General features: G+C 38.3%; 1 protein-coding gene across 8 annotated transcripts in view; it reads left to right on the top strand.

The window, feature by feature from the left end:
* The first annotated feature begins 1,044 nt into the window (after positions 1–1,044).
* Positions 1,045–19,597, top strand: part of NUBPL (nucleotide binding protein like) — an 87,382-nt gene continuing 68,829 nt past the window's right edge. For 2 of the 8 annotated variants that reach the window (XM_030044006.2, XM_030043998.2), the window contains exons 1-4: positions 1,045–1,173; positions 2,206–2,353; positions 7,365–7,399; positions 18,870–18,960. In XM_030044006.2, coding sequence (XP_029899866.1) covers positions 1,045–1,173; positions 2,206–2,353; positions 7,365–7,399; positions 18,870–18,960 — 403 coding nt within the window. Of the gene's footprint in view, positions 1,174–2,205; positions 2,354–7,364; positions 7,400–11,031; positions 11,209–18,868; positions 18,965–19,597 lie in introns of those variants that run through there. The other 6 variants (XM_029995900.2, XM_029995873.2, XM_029995891.2 and 3 more) reach the window with 5 other exon arrangements.

The raw sequence follows: 19,597 nt of genomic DNA, 5'->3' as shown, positions 1-19,597 counted from the left end.
CATTACATATTGCAACAGATACCGACAAAGAACACTATCTACACTGCATTTTATCTTTGAAAACTAATGGCCTGAAACTGCCAAGATCTGAATTACTTGTATAATACCACTTAGATGAATAAGGACTATTCATGGAATTGTCAAGAGCAAATCATGTCAAACCAATCTCATTTCCTTCCACAACGTGGTTACAAGCCTTGTAGGTGGGAGAGCAGCAGTAGATGATATGTATCTTAGATCTTTAAACAAATCTCAGATGACATAAGGAACAAAAACGTGGTTTTGATGAATATTCTACAGACTGGGTGTAAACTGGCTGGAAAACCAAGTCTATAACCAGAACATTTATCAGTGCTTCAATATTAGGAGTATTAAAAAAAACCCCAAACCAGGTGGCACCTGTCCTGGCAACAGGTCTCTTTGTTCTTTTAGTTAATGACCCAAACGATGAAATGGAATATCTTATATTTGCAGAGGACACAAGCGAAGGAGGGACCAAGCTCTTGGCCAACCGTTCTGCAGGCCAAGATGAGCAATTCGGAAGGCACCGACAAGCCGAAGGAGTGCCGCAGAGAAAACCAGGACGAGGTTCGGCAGGGACAAGTACAGCACTGTGAGGAATAACCCCAAACCGATTTGTAATGCACATGGTCACTCGGTAGTTTCCCCTTGGGCTCAGTTTTCTCGCAGACAGCGGCAAGGAGCTGCTTTTTTGTGCTGCTGCTGCTGCTTCACGGTGCCACCGCTCGGCACTTTATCCGGGAGGGCCTCGGTCTGTTCCGCCAAGGTCCGCGGCCGCAGCAGTTCTCTCAGTACAAAATCTTCCTTCTCCAGCAAGCTCTCCCCGGGCCTGCTGGGGCCGCCGGGTCCCGGCCCCGGTCCCGCCGCCGGAGCTCCGGTCCTTCCGGGCTGCGCCGGGGCCTGGGCCCCGACCCCGACCGAGCGGCGAGAGGCGCGGCCCGGCCCGGGGCGGCGCAGGGGGCGGGCCGAGGCGCGGCGAGACGGCGCCATCTCAGCGCGCCCGGGGCGGGGGAGGCGGCGGGCATGGGGGCTCTCGCCTGGCGTTGGGCGCTGCGCGCCGCCCGCCTCCCCGTCGGCGGCGGCGGGAGGGCTCCAACGGCGCCGCGGCGCCGCCCGGGCTGCGGTCCCGCCGCTCCCTTTGCCGACTCCGCGGTGAGTGAAGCGTGAGCTCTCCGCCGTGCGGCCGGTCCGCCCCGGGGCGGGAGGGGAGCGGGACGGCCGCGCCCGCCGGCCGCGGAGGGTCTGTCTGTCTGTCTGTCTGTGCGCTTGGGGGGGGAGCAGCGGGGGGGTGGGAGGCAGGAGGGCCGCCGTGGCCTAGACGCGCTCGGTGTTTTGGCGGGCTGTGTCCTGGCGCAGCCGGTCCAGCCCTTGCTGTGCGGTGTGGGGACGCGGTCGCAGCAGGGCGTTAGCGGCGCGGGGCGGTCCGTGGCGGCGGGCGGGCGGAGCAGAGGAAGGTGAGTCTCTGCCCGGTGTTTGGCTGGAGCCGAGTCAGTTCTGTGGAAGGAGCGCGCGGTCGCTCGGCGCCCGTGGTGTTAAAATCGGGCCACCGGGCAGTAGGTGGGACGCTGCCTGTGGCGATGCAGGCTCCTGCCTGGCAGTGCATCTGTCCTGCTGCGGAGGGCCCGCAGGGTGCAGAAGAGCCGTCGCCTACCTCTTGTTCTGAAGTACCCCGGCTCCAGCCAGCCGCACTTGTGCGGGTACCTCTGAGACGGCCCCGGCGCGGGCGGGCCAGCCCTCTGGGCAGCTGCCGGTGCTTCTCCGGCGCCTCAGCACCTCGGGTTTCGCTTCCTTCGCTCTTAGCTGTATTTGTTGTGCTCGAAGCGACTGTAACGTAAAGGACCACTAGGTCTAGCCTATTTGTTAAAGTTCCCAACTTTGAAAGCGGTGTTTTGGTCTACTTTAACGCAAGCCCTCATTCTTTTTTTCTCTTACGTGTTAAGATCGATCATATTTAACTGTTTGTCTAAACAAAATGCCTACTGGGGTTATTTTTAAGTAGGCCCCGTTCCTGCCAGCCTGCCTGCCCGTGAGGCAGGCTCCCTTTGGTAGAGCCTGCGTACAAAATGTTTTTTTGGACCAGTAGTGAAAATTTCTCGGCGTGCGGGTGGGTTCATCCCTGTCAGCTTTCTCTGCAAAAACTGCAGGTTGTTGCATACGCATTTGCTTGCTTTCTGTTTTTGTTAGTCCTCAAGCTCCAGGGATGAGGCTTTAAGGGACAAACGTGTCCGGATCCTGACACGCGGGCTGCCGAAACAGAAGCCCATAGAAGGAGTTAAGCAGGTGGTGGTCTTGGCTTCTGGAAAAGGGGGAGTTGGAAAATCAACAACAGCAGGTAAGATTTTTTAAAAATTATTTTTATTGTTTACTTTGCACATTTTATAATACTTTGTAAGGAATATTTGGGCACTTGTGTCATTACCTTGTAAGTGAGTCCCACTGACACAGCTCTTCACCTCTGTCAATCCCATTGCAGCCATTGAGAATCTATGTGGGTACAGAGGTCTTGGCTTTAAATGAGGTGCAAATTGAGCAGACAGCTTTGAAATAGTATCTTTGTAATAGTGCCATGTTGTCCTGGGACAGTCTGCTTTCTTAAGAGGTGATGTAAGCTGAGGTGGGAAGGATTATGTGCCAGTGCAGCGATACTGTTCCTCCTTCACTAGCAGTGTAGGTGTGCTTGTACAGTGCTCCTCTGTGCTATGTTGGCATAGTCATGTGCTCTGTAGAGGACAGTAATATTTAGAAGGTTTCAAAATCAGGTCTCTGCCTAATTTTCTCAACTACTCATGTAGGCATTTCATAAACAAAAGGTGAAACAGTAGTTATGAACCACACAAACTGACCAGAGCCTTGTGAAGCACCTTGAACTCTTCTCTCAGGCCCACCATTAGGTTTTGAATTAATTTTTCTCTAACTGTGCAGTTCCTAAGTGGTAGAACAAGATAGTACATGGGTTACCTGTACTGCAGAAATTCGCTTGAACTTAAACAAAGATGACACTGAAGGTAAACCTCTTTCAGAAGATCTCTGTAAAGTGTTAGAAATTTGTTTAAGGATCTCTTCCTTAGCATCTAGATTGGAAAAGAGTCATCCTTTAGTTGAATGTTGTCTACTGTTCATTTGCTGTGAATAACACACTGATGTAGCTCTTAATTTCTCATTTTGTGGTGTGTATTTCAGCCATGCTTGAAAAGGACTGACTGTCTAATAAATACTAGAATATGCAAACATGATAGTAAGAATAACTGTACATAAAAAATAAATATTTGAAAGTATTTTTTTCTGTACATATGATATGCATATATACTATTCTATAGATAGGACACACGTTCCTGTACAAAGACATGCAAAACAATCAACACTGCATTTCGTAAGGTGATGTAGCTTTTGGTTGATGGTTATAATTCATAGGCTGGTTGTTTTAGGTTACTGAAAATACCAAATATCTGTAAATCAACAATTTACAAAATGAACATAATTTGAATAGTAAATTCAGATTATCCTCCTCATGTCTGCAAACAAATGTGCTAATTTAAGTTCTGCTAACTGGTGTCTGTATGTAATTTGTACACATCTATGTAATCTGTACATGAAGTATGACACATAAATAAATAATGTTTAGAGCTGGGAGTTCATACCCGTGCATTTAAAAATAAAAAATCAGGGTTCAACAAGCATTAAATAAGAGAGTTGAAATGTAAAGGAACCATTCAAATACTGGTGTATTGGACAGCCTTTTTTAAATGAATTTATTCATTTATAATATTGAGAAGAGAAAGGATTCTAGGTTCTTGTTTATTAAAATGAGAATAAATATCATGGTTCAGATGAACAATTGAAGATAAGGTAACTCTGATCAAAATATTGCATGGCGTCATTGCTGAATTATGTCCTTAAAATGATGTTCTTTGTAATGGAGGTTTGTGCGGAACATGTTTGGTGACAACTCTGCTGACTCATTTTGAGAGCACGAGTTGAAAAGGAAGGAGGATAGTACGTACCTCTAATTCCTAAAGCACCACAGAAAATATCATCAGTCTTATTGTCTGCATCTCTTTCAAGGACTCTTAAGGCTCTTCGTATTCTTTCCCCCATTGTGTTTATGTTTCAGTTGCTCTGGATGTCCATTTCAGGACAAGTGGATATGCATTCTGGGCAAGTTTGTCAGGACCATTCCTTAACCTGTTGAATAACTCTTTCTGTTTGTTGCATATAGCTTTCATATGGTACTCTCTGTTGCTTCTAGCACTTTTTGGTCTTCTGAAATCAGTGTAGTCAATCATTACAAGAAGAAATTGTGAGATAGGAAAAATATCTTTCAATGCATGTTTAAATACTTTGGTTGTTTTTTGGTTTTGTTGTTTTTGTTTGCCTAGTGTAAGTGTGTAAGTGTTGGTTTGTTGGTTTGTTTGTTTGCTTCCCATGTCTCCTATCTCTTTCCTGTCAAGTTTCTGTCTTTTACCAGTGTTCTGCTGTATTTACTCTATCTGGCCAAAGGGGTGGTTGGGTTTTATTTGTTTCTTTGGGTTCGTTTTTTTTTTTTTTTTTTTTTTTTTTTTTTGTTTGTCTCTTCTGTCCCCTCTTTTGCATTACCCTGAAGATCAGAGTACTGCAGAAAATTGATCCTGGCATGAGAAGAGTTCAAAGTGTGGTCTTTAAAGAAGAGAAGTTTCTAGTTTATTGAAACTCTTATTGTTTTCAGCTGTGAAAGTGGAGTAAAATTTGTGGCTGGTGTTCTTGCTCACATTTTGTTAATCCTGCATTTTGAGGAAAATAAAACTACTGATACGACCAACTACCTTGGCCTTCAGACATTTTTAGCGAAGACTAAAGGACTGAAATTTTTCGTTATTGTTCAGGAGAGCTGATACATTTGACTATGTGTCAACTTTATCTCAGTTATATTAACTGTGTTTTAATTTTTTTTTTCCCTCTTGCATGCTTCTATTCTGCATGTAAGATGTACTATTATTGAAACTCACCCTTTCAAGGTAGAGGCCAAAATCCATCTATTTGCCTGACCAACCCGGACACAGGTCTGGGCTTTGGCAAAGACGGTAATAATGTTTGTTCATGGTTCTTTTCCAGGATCAGTGTCATGGTTTTTGATTCTGGGCTGTCTCTACATGTTAAAATATTCTGATAAATAGTCATAAACTGGTTATTCTATTTTTAAATGCCACTTACATTCAGATGTAATTATTGAAAGTTATCTTCAGAGAGAGTTCATCTTAGTTATATATCATCAATAAAATACATACAGATATTAACCATGTCACAGATACAGACACACTCATCTGGCTCTGTACTTTGGGCCCAGAAGTTTTATTTGTATTGTTAGCTCAGTGTTCTGAGAATTCAACTGTGCTATTCCTAGGGCCAGTTTGGATTTGGAAGTTACGAAGTCCAAACTAATAAACCTTCCCAGACTTCTACTGATTTCAAGAAGACTAACTCAGATCTCCTTGTACATTGTGCTTGATGCTAGTTGGCTGGTTTAGCATTGGTGGAGATACCATGGTGACTTTTCTTGGAGCCTGCTGTGAAGTTCTAAAGAATAATAATAATAATAAAAAAAAGTTGTATTGAACTTCTGGAATGTATCTGTCCTGCTCTCTTGCGTTATGGGAACTTACTAGTTAGGGCCAACATGAATGCTTAGGGGTCAGGTTAGGTCCTACGCTGCATCTCTACACCCTCTTGGAACTGACGAATAATACAAAGACAATGGAATGCAAGAATAATCAGCTGGGATTCAACAGAAAACATGAGGTGTCCAACTAGATATCCAGCTAAAAAACTCAGGTTTTCCCACTGTATTATTCCTACTGTCTCCCTTTTTTCCCTTCAATAGTCAAGTAGCCTTTATTGAAGAAGCATTGTGGATCATACCTTAATTTTCACATATGGTAGTTGTATAGGAAGAAGATAGATGTATAAAGTGGTTTTAAGACAGTGTGTGGAGTAACTTGCTGCTTCTTTGTGCCTCTTCAGACATGAGATGCAGTTGTTTTTTTTTTTTTTTTCTTTATTATTGGTTTGCTTGTTTTTTCTCCTTATCTGTGATTTGTAGATTAGTTTCCAAGTTTCAGAGGATGAATTTTCCTCCGATTGATTCAGGGAATGGTTAATCAAGCATCTGTTTAAATAGCAAACTGAAAAATAAAATCTATATGCTGTATCAGCTTAGGAGTAAACAAAGGCTGTGTGCTTCTTAGGGAGAGCTGTACAATTTTCCTTGTTAACCTCCTCACCATTTTATTTAAAGGAACTAACCTTTCTCAACACTAAGTTCTTTAAGCTAGGAATCTGGCTCCCCAGCTTGTTCTCAGTACCTTCATACTTTTCCTGTAGAACAAGGCTGACCACAGCTTATTTTTTTTTTAAAAGGCTCTGTGGACTGACATACAGCAATGCGTAAAGAAAGCAAGAGATGTTGCCCAAGAAAGAGTTATGTGTGTGGTGGGTTTTTTCCTGTGTGGTTTGTTTTTTTTTTTTTTCTTTTAAAACATGTTACTGCTTGTATTATAACAATTACTGTTTGGTTATACTGAAGCTTCTAGGAGGTTTCCCAACAGAATTGAAGCTGGTGAGCCATTAAAAGATACCATTTCTTGCATGTGCTTTTTAGTTATGGGAGTTAAGTATTGATGGAAATGTAAAAGCTGTAAACAAACTCACAGTCTTTTTAATTGCTTCATCCTGTTTTTCTGTTTCTTTAGTTGTTACAGATGCTTTCAGGGTAGATGAGACTTTGTTTTCTGACGTAAAAATCAAGTGAAGAGCATGCATTCCACCTTCTTCCAGAAAATATCCACATTTAATATATCACAAGAAATCAAAAAAAGGAGTATGATCATCTTTCTGGTCACTGTACTTTAATAGTTTAGGTCAATACTTACCTACTCTCTAGCTTTAAGAAAATTCACTAGAGACTGTGGTGAAGCTTACCGATGGGAGGGTTATTTTAGTTTTATAGTACAGTGTCCACTTTTCAAAAGTCAAAATTCTTTTCTTAATGTTATCCTTTGACAAAATACTTAGATTGTATTTTTATTTTGCAGTGTCCTCTAGAAAGTTAGAGTTTGCAAGTTTTTGCAGATTAGCTTGAGTTTGTTAGCCTGTTAGCAAAGATGGACTGAAATGTGGGTGCTGCTGTCACTTAAGCTGGTAATGTTGTAGAGGTGCAAGAAGCTAAGAACCAAGATAATGAATGCAATTATTAAGTAAGTGTGATGTATTTATATTATATTTTTTCTTGTAAGTAATGATAAAATTATCAATATTTAAGTGCAAGAAAACTTATTTCCTAATCTTTTTTTTTTTCTTCCTCTTTCTTGCAGTGAATATAGCCCTCGCCTTAGCAGCAAATGATTCGGTAGGTGAACATCTAATTATCAGCCTTAATGTGAAACAAGCATGTGTGTCATAAATAAAATGGTTACTGCCAGGGGCAGTCACATACATTAAATCTAAGTATTTACTGTGACAGTTAATTTCTTTATTTGTTTTTCATGGACTTTTGAGTTTATATTAATTTGTTTATATTTTATCAGTACCATGAATGACTTAGTAGCTCTCATCCTTCATCTGGGTTTGGCTGTGTCCTTTTCCTTGTGTGTCCCTTGAGTGCAAATGCAATTCTGCAAGGATGTGTAGACATAGTAGAGGATGTTTGTGCAGGTTGAAGACACATAAATAATTAAAGTCTATCACTTCAGAGCACTGACTTGGAAAAAATAAGAGTAAGTGCTTTATGGTGTCCAAAACATTTTTTTTATAGCTCTAAAGATTTACTTTTTCTAGAGAAATTAATATGTAAAAATTCTTTATATATAAACAGCTGAGGAAACAAAGGAGCCACATATCTTCCCTAAAGCATGGAAATACATTTTTTGAGTGACAAAATATCATTGCCCAGTTTGGTATTGCTCAAACTGTTACTTGGACTATAAATAGACAGTGAGAACCATTCAAGTGTAAAAACAACAGGTCTTCGTTATGTCCACCTGCTGCTGTAAACTGGGAGTAGTTCCATTGTGCATGTTTATTGCCACAGAGGTAAACTCAGAAGCAAGCTTCGCTTCCTGTGTAAGGGTGTATAATGCAGGTTTTGTACTCCTAAAGCATTAATTTAATACAAAGTGTCCACATGTACTTTAATCTGGTGAATGCAGTATCTTTTTCGTGTTGTAAAAGGTGAGTAAAATAAAACAACAGGTAGAAGGAGCGAGGTTTACATGCAATCTGCACGCTTCCAGTAGGAATTTTGTGAAAGATTAAAAAAATTTCCATCAACTCAGTCATGCTTGATAAGAAGAGAGTGTTTAAAGCTATTATATGAAATATGTACTGTTTGTAATGGCATCTGATCTTGATATTTCACAGGTTTTAATTCTGTGTTTTAAATAGGTTGCTGGAGTAATTTGATTTCAGAGAAAAATCTGTCATCTTGAAAAGCAAAACTGCTTGAATGGTTCCTTCTAATTAACTTTAAAACATGGCATTTGCTGTAATACTTCTCCAAAACGAATGTGATCCTGCAATGTGATCTGTGTTGTGGCATGGTCATTGAGTAGCTCCATGGAAACCATGTCAACTAATTGCACATAACTTTCTGTATCAGCTTAAGTGTTTTTAGGATTGTGCCTGATACTTCTCAAACATACAGTTTTGTGCATTATTTACATTTATATTTAGATAAAGCATCTCTTAGTAATTCTGACGTAGACAAGTTTTGGGATTATGCCCTTTTTTAGGAGTTAAACGTCTGGCTTTAAACATAATAATGTGATACACCACTTCAGTAGCCCATTAAAACACTTGTAAAGCACACAAATAAGAGAGACCATAGTCTAGAGTGATTGAAGAGCTTGTTGCTGGAATTATTTGGAAAATCAGGGACAGAGAAATAATTTTAAATTAAATTGAGCCAAGAAAGTTAAGTAAACATAGAATGTGCTAGTAATTTCTAATGCTACGATTATGTGGTAGTGTAAAATTGGAGGCCAGCATCTGGTGGATGTTAATCAATGAAGAGCAGCTGAAACTCATGAAATAGCTGTGACTTGCATGAACTGATGGTCACAATTTAGCAAGCTGCTGCCATGGTGAAATTGCGGATTGATACAGTTACAGGTTAGAAAATAGGAAATTAAGGTGGATTGAATAAACTCAACTCTATGTTATTTGTTCATGCATTAATTCATTTTTTTTTTAAGATAATGATGGCATATGTCATGTTCATGTTTAACCTTTGGGCTTGAATTTGCTGGTGTGTTCGTTTGTGTACTCCCATTGATTTCAGTTGACTAGTTTTGTGAGTCAAGGTTATGAAATTAGTATCCCTGGGACCTTGATCCAGGCTGGGATTGTCCAGTGCTCTGAATTGTAGCGATCATTGCAATGTTCAGTTTTGTTATGGTGAAATAAAGGTCGTTTTCCAGAGTCCATTGGTGCCTCCTGCTGAAGTTTATACTGAATTTCTTTGACCCCCCATGTGCAGCAATGGACCTCTTCATTTTACTTTTAATAACTACTGATTATGCATCACCTTCCCATGGTTTCCCTTCCCTTCATTGCTATTGTAAGTTCATCTCTTTCTGAGGAGGCAGTAATGATTCTGTTAGTAGATCAGAGATTCAGCAGCCTCCTGCAACTTCATTACAGTCCTTATGTCTCTTATAAGCAAAATACAGATTTATAGAAACTGATGCTTGAACTTCATGTACTGTTTAAAGGAGGAAAGAAAGGACTCGTGAAGTAAGATAGATCACCATAACAATAAAGGTCTGTGCTTCGTTCATTAGATACGGTCTGTATCTGTTACATGTTCAATGTTTGTAACTAGATTTTCAAAGCAAGTAGTATACTGGAGCTAAATGACTTTAAAAATAATGTTTTCTTCTGATCTTTCAAGTGTTCTTTTTCTAAGATTATACAGGTCACAGGCTGTTGAGAGCAACTGTTTTCTGGTGAGGGAGATCAGTGGAAGATGCTTTCAGAAGAGATTGGATTAGGGTAGATTCTTGCTGCTTTCAGTAACAGCTGTGACATCTTACTGTTGTTTGATAGTGTCATAAGCTGGAAGAAGATTAACAGTCAAAGCATAAAGGAATTTTTTTGTCCTCTTGATAAAAGAAAGCTTCCTTCCATCTTTTCTTAAAAGTCTACTTTCTATAGTTAAAAAACCAAACCAAACCCCTGCTGTTTCTATAGATAGATATATATATATTTTTTTTTAAAATGTGGTAGCTTTTTTGGTTATAGTGATTGTCTGAAGTATTAAGGCATCGACAGAGCCTTGGACATTGTCATTGGCGCACAGTGTTGTTGGCAGAGCTGGGATTAGAATTCAGGAGTTCAAGTCTTGCATGCTGGTGCTCAGTCTGTTTGGCATATTTTTACCTCATGGTTACAGAGTAAATAATTCGGGACAGGATTTAATTTAGATGCCTAGATACCACGTCCAAGACAGAGTAGGGTTTTTTTGAGTTTTGTTTTGTTTTGGGTTTTTTTGATGCAAAGCCAGGGAAACAAGCAGGGCAGCCTCTTATCCCTTTCTGAAATATTAGGCTTTTGGTACCCCTGCGTTACCTGTTGTAGATGGATTTGTTAAGAATTGTATAAGCTCTTGCGCCTGTACCAAGACCTATAAATCTATACAGTGTTCTTTTTGTGCTAAGAAATAACTTAAAGTTTCACCCTTGTGTCCTATTTTTAATTGCTTGCTTAGTTTGACAGCTGATTCTTTCGTTCTTTTGATGTACCAGCAGTCAGTTGTGCTCCCCTCGGAGCACTTGGGAAGAATTTTTGGGTTTCTTGCCAGGACGATTCATATTCAGACTAGAATGACTATTTATGAAAGCTGCCTGGCCAGAGACGATTTATTATAGTAGAAACAAGTTGAATTAATAGATGGCAGCAATAATAGGATAGAGATTGCTTGTTTATGAACAGAGTATTTTAGTGAGCAAACACCAGCTGTGCATGACTAAGGATGGCACAAATCCAGTTGGGAGGCTGCATGCTTGTGCTGTCACTATGAGGCAAACTCCCCAGTCAGATTTCCTTTGACTCTTCTTTTCTTTTCAGGAAGATTTACATTTTTCACTATAGGACGAAATGGTTTTTATGTTGCGAAGGACAGAGGAGCAAGAAGTAAAACCGTATGGAACAAATTAGCATGTAAGCATAAGCAGTTGGCTTCTGCCTGCGGTAGTGGGGGCACGTGATTAAAGGCATCGGTTTTAACTATTCTAGCCTAACTCTGTGTCAGGGGATTATTGGGTCAAGCAGACCAGGACCAAAATTTGAAATACATCAAGCAAACCCGCTGGTTGCTGAGCAACGTATTATTTTAAGTAGAAGACCGTCAGTGTTTGCGTACGGAGGGCGAGAGCCGGCCGGCAGAGGGAGCGCTGGGGGGCGAGCAGAGCGCTGCGGCCCCTCCCCCGCCTTGTATTGCAGCTAACCTCAGGCAGGAAAAGGCCAAACACCTTGTCTTGTAATGTAAACAAAGCTGGGGAAAGTTGATGATTAGCTAAAGGACAAAACACTTATTCAAACAATATCGTAGTCAAAATGTCACAACGCAGATTTTATATACACATAGGCAAGTAGGACGTCTCTGACAACTATATAGTAAGTTATAGCATAGGAACTATGTAGTTGTGAGCAGAGTCTTCATGTACATTCATTGTTGTGATAATAAAATTAGTTTTATTTATTTCAAAATGTGTATTTAATCAAACAACACACATTCATTTTAAAACTACCCAAAATCTACCCAGCCTATTTTCTTTACATTCCAGCTTTTTTTTTTTTCCTCAAATATTTGGCTCCTGTAATTAAGCTATTTGTCTGCAGGATAATATTTGACTGCTGCATTAATAGATGACTTCACAATGTATATACATTTCTTTCTGGTAAGGAGAAAATTCCATGTGGGGGGAACAAACAAATCTAGAAAAATTTAGACAGTAATGGGCTCCTTCACTGAATAATTATAGTGTGAAGGAAAGTTTTGACCTGTTTTGTCCCCCTCCTATGCAGCTTTCCTAATTATTAGGGTTTGATTTCTATGCATCTTTACCTTTGTTGTTTAGAGAATCAGAAGACTTTAATTGCTATAGATAAGGTGTTCATGCTTGTTTCTTAATGCTGAAAAGTGTCAATAAAGCTGGAGATGCCAGTTAGGATTGATTTGGGTTATCTTGCAGTTGCAGCTCAGCTTCTAGACCAGCTGAGAAAATGAGAGAATAAAGCTTTAAAAATAATCACTGTTTTTCAAGTAAAAAATGAGTGAAATTAAAAATATTTTTAAACATAGGCCATGTAAAATGTTTTATTTTAATCAAATGACTATATGCTTAATTTGAGGAAAATGAAAATATTTACTTTTTTTTTTTTTAAACATTGCATGTAGAGTTAATTACTTTCATCCTTAGTCTTCAAGTCATTGAAAGCCTAGTGCAGATGTCAGAGAGACTTATGTGAAAGGTGGAGCAGGTTTATAATAATTTGGCGTACTGTGAAAGCAGTGAGACATCTTGTAGAGATGTAGTAATGTTTGGGATTCTGTTTTGGATTTTGGTAATTTATTTTTAAAATGGTGCTGTATTGAATTTTTTTTCAGTAGGATACGTAATGTTGAAGAAGGACAAACAAGGTTGAATTACTGATATCCAATTATTTAGAAATCTGACTAGGAGCTACTGCAGACTGTTGTGGAAAAAATTGCCAGAAAAGTTCTGTAGCTGACTGAAAATTAGAAGATCTTCATATGACGGAAAAAGGCTTTTAAACCAGTAGAAGAGTGAGTGTTTAAAAAGTCTGCATTTCTAGGATAGAGAGTGAGAAGACTGCAGTGGTACATTTTTGGCTTTAATCCAATTTACAGCTAGGCACTTAAATAGTGTGCAGCTGAAAGAGTTAGAGAATTAGGGATTAAAAGATGGCTATTCAGTGTGTCAGTATGTCAAATGAGGAATCCAGAGCCTATCCTGATTTTAAGTTCCCTTTTGTCCTATGTGTTGCTGCTTGCAGTTTGGGATTAGCTCTAAGTCTATAATGACATTAAAAGGGTAAATTGAGAGTCCTGGTGGTAGAGTAAGAGCACCAGCTTTAAAAATAACTGGCATCTTCACTTAGCAATGCTGGAATTTCTGTCTTCGGAATGGGCTGCAGCTGCTGAATATTGGGAGCGCTTCTAATGTAGGGAATCCTTCACCATATAGAACAACAACAGCTCATTAACCTGTGCCTCCATCCCTCCCAGGCTGAACACCAGGGAATTGTGGTGGTCTGCAGAGTTAACTTCAAAGTAAAATATCATCCGCTAATGGCCAGTGGGGATACATATGTCTTACCAAGTATGAAATAAAGTCTCAGAAAAGATGAGCAAAAATGAAATTAATGCTGTCAAAGAGTCTCTGGATGTTTAGTGGTAATGTAGGCTATGTTGATTAACAACTATTTATAGCAGCTTTTTGTGAGCTGATTTTTTTCTTTTTTTTTTTCTTCTTTCTCTCTGTTGGCATGAAGTCTTTTATCAGGCTTGTTCCTCAATAAAGCATTTGGCAACTTGGAAGAAATCAGTGAATATCAGTAGATTGTCCACTGAACACAGAATTGTGTGTGCAGGGGTCCTCTGTGGTATATGAATGAAACTGGTTGCATTTGGTTAAAAAATCCGTTACTTGAAAATGTAATTGATTTCATAGTTAATATTACCTGAAAGACAAAAAAGGGAACCTACATAAAGAAAGTGTATTGGAGAGACTAAACAACTCTGAAGTGTTTACTAAAATAGTTAACAGGACAAGGAAAGATATGGATCATTTTGTCATTAGCATGGACCTATATCAACTGTACAAGGACCACGTATAGTAAAACTCACCTGCCTAAGAGAACAAACATAGTAGCAACTGAATAATTTTGAATTTGTGTAAGGAAAAGCAAAGGAAGCAAAATTTACTGTTTTTTTACAAGACCTCTCTCTGCCAGTATAAAGAGGGACTGTGTCTAATATGGCCTTCAACAATTTTATTTTAATTTTTTCCCCCAAAAGGATTTATTACAACTAAGTTTAGAACTTGAAAATCATTAATTCAGAATACAGCTATCTTGCATATCTCTATTGCTCACAAGGCAGTGCCCAAGTTAAAAGGCTAAACTGAACTTTAATTACGTTGAGAATCTTGCCAGAGAAATTAAAGGAAAGGATCTTTTTAGTGAGGTTGTCTTTGCCTGTAACTTGTACACTGCACAAAGTGAAGCTGTAGAATTCTCATCTTTCAAGGATATATGCAAGAATATCTTCTTTATCTATTGATGTAGCGTTTGGTTTTCTTGTAAATACAGAATCTATACCTGGTCACTGTGAAAACTTGTTTTCATTTCTTAGTGTAGATGAGAGAAGGTTCTAAATTGGAATGAAAACTTTACCCTATTTGTACTGGGGTAAGAGATGCAGTGATTATATGGATGTACCTTATGCAGAATATTTGTCAGAAATCTTTAGAGAGGTCTGATTGGGCAAATTAATATTTTGTTGAGAAGATTAATGGTAGTAAAGTAAAAAGGATGATGTAGTCACTGATGTAAATGCAGATGGTGAAGAGGAGTTATAGTTCTTTACCACAGTCCTTTATCCTGTAAATTTTTTTTTTTTTGGTGGTCTTGAGCTCAGCAATGATTGGATGAGACCATGACAGCTGGCACCAGTACTGCAGCAAGAGCAAATCCTAGCAGTAGTTAGCCTATGCTAGAGAGCATTTAGCTAGAGGGGGTGGGGAAAACCTTAAAAGCATTGGTAAGAAGGTAAATTTGAACATCTGTAAGTGTTTAAGTATACTTTTTGCTGAATACACCAAGAGAGCACTTCTGTGTTTTCATGTGCTGACAATATATAGATTTCTACTTTTGTGTTCTCTCTGCCTGATGGAATATTGGTAAGGATCTTACTCTGTATGAAAAGGTCGATAATTCTGCATGTGTTAGTTTAGTATATTTTTTTTCAAAGTAGCTTCCAGTGACGTGGAAGTACATGATTAAATCATACGGGAATGGTTATATTGTCAGTTATATCTTAAGAGTTTAAGCTGTTCAGAACTTGCAGTAAGGCAACAAAGAAAATACAGGTCTCTAGAAAATATTTTCCAAGTGTAGTAAAGTTGAAGATTGATTCAAACTTTCTTCCACAGCTGGGCAGGTGGAAGGAAAAGGACAAATGTTAACTTGAGAACAGCTGTTTTGAACTTGGTTATTGCTATGCCAGCTGGAGAGATGGAATCCTGTTTGTTTAATAGCACAGAATAGAAATATTTTTATAAGGAGAGAATGCAGCCATAAGAAGATGATGGAGTTGTATGACCTGAATCCTTTTCCTGCAGTGTGCCCAGAGTGGCTGTAGCTGTGGTGTATGCTGTGCTCTGAAGACACTTAGAACCAGGGGGACTTTGACATGCTTGGATGTGCTTTGAGTGCTGCATTTCTGTCTGCGTAACGCTAGTATTATTTAAGAAAAAAAATGATTCAGCATTGACATGAGATGTATATGTGTATGAAAATAATGTCAGAGGACATTAGAGGAATCCTGGAGCTTTTTTTTTTCCTTTCTTCTTTTTTTTTTTTTAAGTTGCCTTCTTGGTCCTCCTTGTAATCTCCTGTGCTGATTTATATGAGGTGTGGGTTATATGGGTGAAAACACAATTTATTAAAATTTAATTTTTTTAAATTATTGTAACTCATGCATCTGGATTAAACTTCACCTGGCATGAGAAGTATCTGGTGCTGGTAATACTGATTAACAGTTTCATGTGGTAGCATCCAGGCGTGTGCAAATTATTTCATCTCTTGGGGATTTAAAACATTGTAAATGCAGGAAGAGATGATCTGGACTGTGCTGTGCCTGTCTTAAAAGATCCCTTGGTAGCTGCCATAATGCTTTTCCAAGATAATTAAACCTTGAGTAAAGGATTATTATTAGTATTCAAGGGATGCTTACATACTGCAAATGCAGGGCTAGTTGGGAGAAACAAAAGTCAAAACCTTATTTTACTGGGCCAATGCTTTATAAGCTGCTACTTTTAGGCAGTATGAACTCTTTCTACCCAACATATTGAATTGCTTGGTGAAGGAAAAAACCTACCTTAGGCTATCTTCAGTGAGGTTCTGCCAGTTATTTAAAGATTTTCCAAAAGACCTTTCTCCTATAATCCTGTAGAAAGCACCACGCTTACAGGAACACTTGTGCTTTCATTAACATGAGTTGTAGAAACTGGAGAATCTGTTAATTATTTTTCTGTTTGAAGACAACCGTTTTATTGAACCATATCCACGAAGAAAAGCAGTACATCTTGGAAACAGGCATCTTTCTTACTTTTGAGGAAGTGGGTAAATTTTTTTGAGAAACTGTCAGGTTTATTGTATTAGCTTGAAACAAAGATGAGCTTTGTAATTTGGAGTAGCAGCTGAATTTGCAAAGTCCTCCTAGGTAATAGAGGGATATTTTTGCCCAGTGTGCATGTATTTATTCTTCATTTGAGGAAATTTGGTACACTTGTAGATACATTCCTGCTGACTCCTAGGAATAAGTGGCCTGTGGTGAAGATCTGACTATGCCCAGGAGGTCATAAAATCAATCTAATTAATTTAGATCATCCTAAATCTTCAGTCCCTTTAGGCTGAAAACGAAACTGAGTTGTAAGATTATTGTAGTTACTCAGTCAGTGGATAGTCACAATCCTTGTCGGGGCAAAAACCCTCAAAAAGTTGAGGGAAAGGATGTCAGTCAGGTTTAAAACACTATGTAGGTTTTTCTGCAAATATTTACTTTCATTGGAGAAGGAATTAGATGGCACAGCCCTTAGATGATGTTTTGATGGGTTTGATTAGCTGCTGACACAGATAAAGGGACGGAGTCATGAATCTTTCTAATCTGTTAAAATATGCATTTTGTACGAGAACAAAGAAACTCTAATACTGCTGTTGATGTCTTTGAAATCTAACATAAAAGTGGGTCTTTTCAATCTTTTTGAAATTACAGCTTTCATATAGTAGGCAAGAAGTAGAATAATTTGTCAGAGTAACTCCTGAACTTTTTTGTAATAGCTTTCACAAGATGTTATAAAGAAAGAAATGTTTAAAAAAAACTAAATTAAATAATCCATGTAATTACATATGCTTTGCTCTGTTTAATAAAAAAGTACATTGAATGACTGAAGCCAAATTTGGTTGTTTTTTGTAGTAAAAACTTATTTTTCAAAGTACATAGTAGATCATGTATGGTAATGCATATTTTACTTCTCAGTTGTAAAATTTAAGATGCATTTGGTTTATATTAGGTAAATTTAACACTCTAAATTGTTCAGCTGTTAAGGGTGTCTGCAGGGTTCAACATCAACAGCTTAAAGAGAAGAAGAAAAAAAAGAAAGCAACCCCCACAGAAAAACAAACCCCAAACTCAAATTATTATGTATGTTATGAAAAGGGTCAGTCTTGCTTCTCAGGTGTCTAAGCTTCTGTTAGTTTCTTTATCTTAATTGAAATTCAGATTTATTTAGAAGTAGTGACCTGAATACCTAGGTTTTTAATCCAGGTGCATTTCTGGTTTAAAACAAACAAACAGATTGTGATGCCACAGAATGTACTTCATGTTTAGAAATCCTTTTCAAGGGTAGAGATGCTGTATACTTGCATTAAAAGCCTTGTTACGCTCTTCTTCTAACCAGAAACTTGATAGCTATCACTGAGCCTTTATCTTTCTCTCCATCTTTCCCATCAAAACTGTGATAACAAAATGGCTTAATATTTGATATCAAATTACAAAAGCATCATCCAAAAAATGAAGCACACATTTTGAAATGCTAACAGTGAAAGTCTGATTCGGTATTGTTGGAAAAGCTCCCATTGCTGCCTTAACCCTTCAAACAAGCCCTTAAACATACTTGCTTGCAATTTTGCAAAATGTTGACTACAGTTAGCTTTTTATATTAGAGAAGCTCGACATTCAGCACTTTAAAGGGCTTGCTCTTTACTACTTAATTTGCAGAACTTGGTAATTAGTAGTGTGTCTTACCATCTGTAGGAAAAATAGTTTTATTTCTACAAAATGTGTATGTATGTCTATAAAAAGCATATAGAAATTAATCTTACAAGTCTAGACTACATAGTTGAAATAATTTTTATTTAAAGTTTATTGCCTAATGTACCATGTGTAGTTGAATAAACCCATTTTTTAGCTTTCTTTTGTGTAAATGCATTTGATTAAAATGTTATGCCTGCTTAATTGGCTTCAGAGACTTGCGTTTCAGTTTTATCAAAATGTCTGCAAAAGTTTATTCTGGCCACTTAAATGAAAGATAAAAATATGTTTTTTATGTTTTTCACATTCCTTGTAGTTGCTAGTATAATTCAAACAGCATTAATGTGAATAGATTTACAAACATTGCTTGTTTTTTCTAACAATAAAATTCGATACCTTTTAAAAAAAGTTAAATATTATTTCTGCATAAATGTACATGGAGTAGAGAGAACATTGCTTATAATGTTTGTTAATATAAAGTCTGTGGTCTACATTATATGTAAGAAAATGTGCAAGTGAGGATTCTGTGTTGAAAATCTAGATTTTTGTGAAGACATCTGGCTCAACTTATGGAGACATTGTTATATTTCATGCTTCAATTGCAATTTAGAGAGCAAGGAAAAGGGAACTGATAACTTATGTCTAAAATCAAGACCATGTTTTTATTTCTATAGGCAGTTTTGAAATTTTGCTCAACTAATAATTCATAAAGGAAGACAGACATTTTGACAAATACTTTTTTTTTTGATTCCTTACACAGACAAAAGAAGTCGGTTTACTTGATGCAGACATATATGGACCTTCAATTCCAAAGATGATGAACTTAAAAGGAAACCCAGAATTAACAAGAAGTAAGTGGAAGTGATTTTTTTCTGTCATCTTTGTACAGGGATGAGCATGGACCACTCATTGGTGCTTTGTTGGTGTGGCACAGAAGGGATGCAAACAGAAGATGAAGACTTAGTATTTTTTTTTTTTTTTAAACTTTTTATTTTTAATAATGAGGTTGCTTTCAAAGCTAGCTTGTACATCTAGGAGCATATTCAGGGTCTTCTTTCTTTCTATGTTGGTCCACAGACTTTGGGAGTTTCATGGATTATTACTACAGACACTGGAAAGGGTAGCTAGGAAAGGAAGGTTATTGTCAGTAGTTTTAAACTTGCTATACAAGATCCCACCATAGAAGACCTCCAAATTAAAAAACAAAAAACACTAGTCTAGGAAAAAAAAAAGACTATTCTAGGAAATAAGAGAAGGGTCATTACAGTAGCTTGTATAAGATGTCATTGAATTGATTGTGTTTGATCTCTCTTTCTTCAGCCAAACATGCCAGGCCACTTGATTCATTTTTATTTGAAGTTGTGTGTTTAGGAATGCAGTGGTGGTGACTTCACTACTAGAAGGTAAAGACAGGAGAGAAAACTCCTAATTTTCCTTTTGGTAGGAAGGATTCTGGTCTGGGGGAAAGCAAATTCAGGTAGGAGAGTT

This window comes from Aquila chrysaetos, chromosome 2, assembly GCF_900496995.4.
Source record: "Aquila chrysaetos chrysaetos chromosome 2, bAquChr1.4, whole genome shotgun sequence".
In the NCBI taxonomy this organism is placed as follows: Eukaryota; Metazoa; Chordata; class Aves; order Accipitriformes; family Accipitridae; genus Aquila; species Aquila chrysaetos.
The sequence above is the reverse complement of the archived record's forward strand: the minus strand, read 5'-3'. Positions and strand labels throughout refer to the sequence as shown.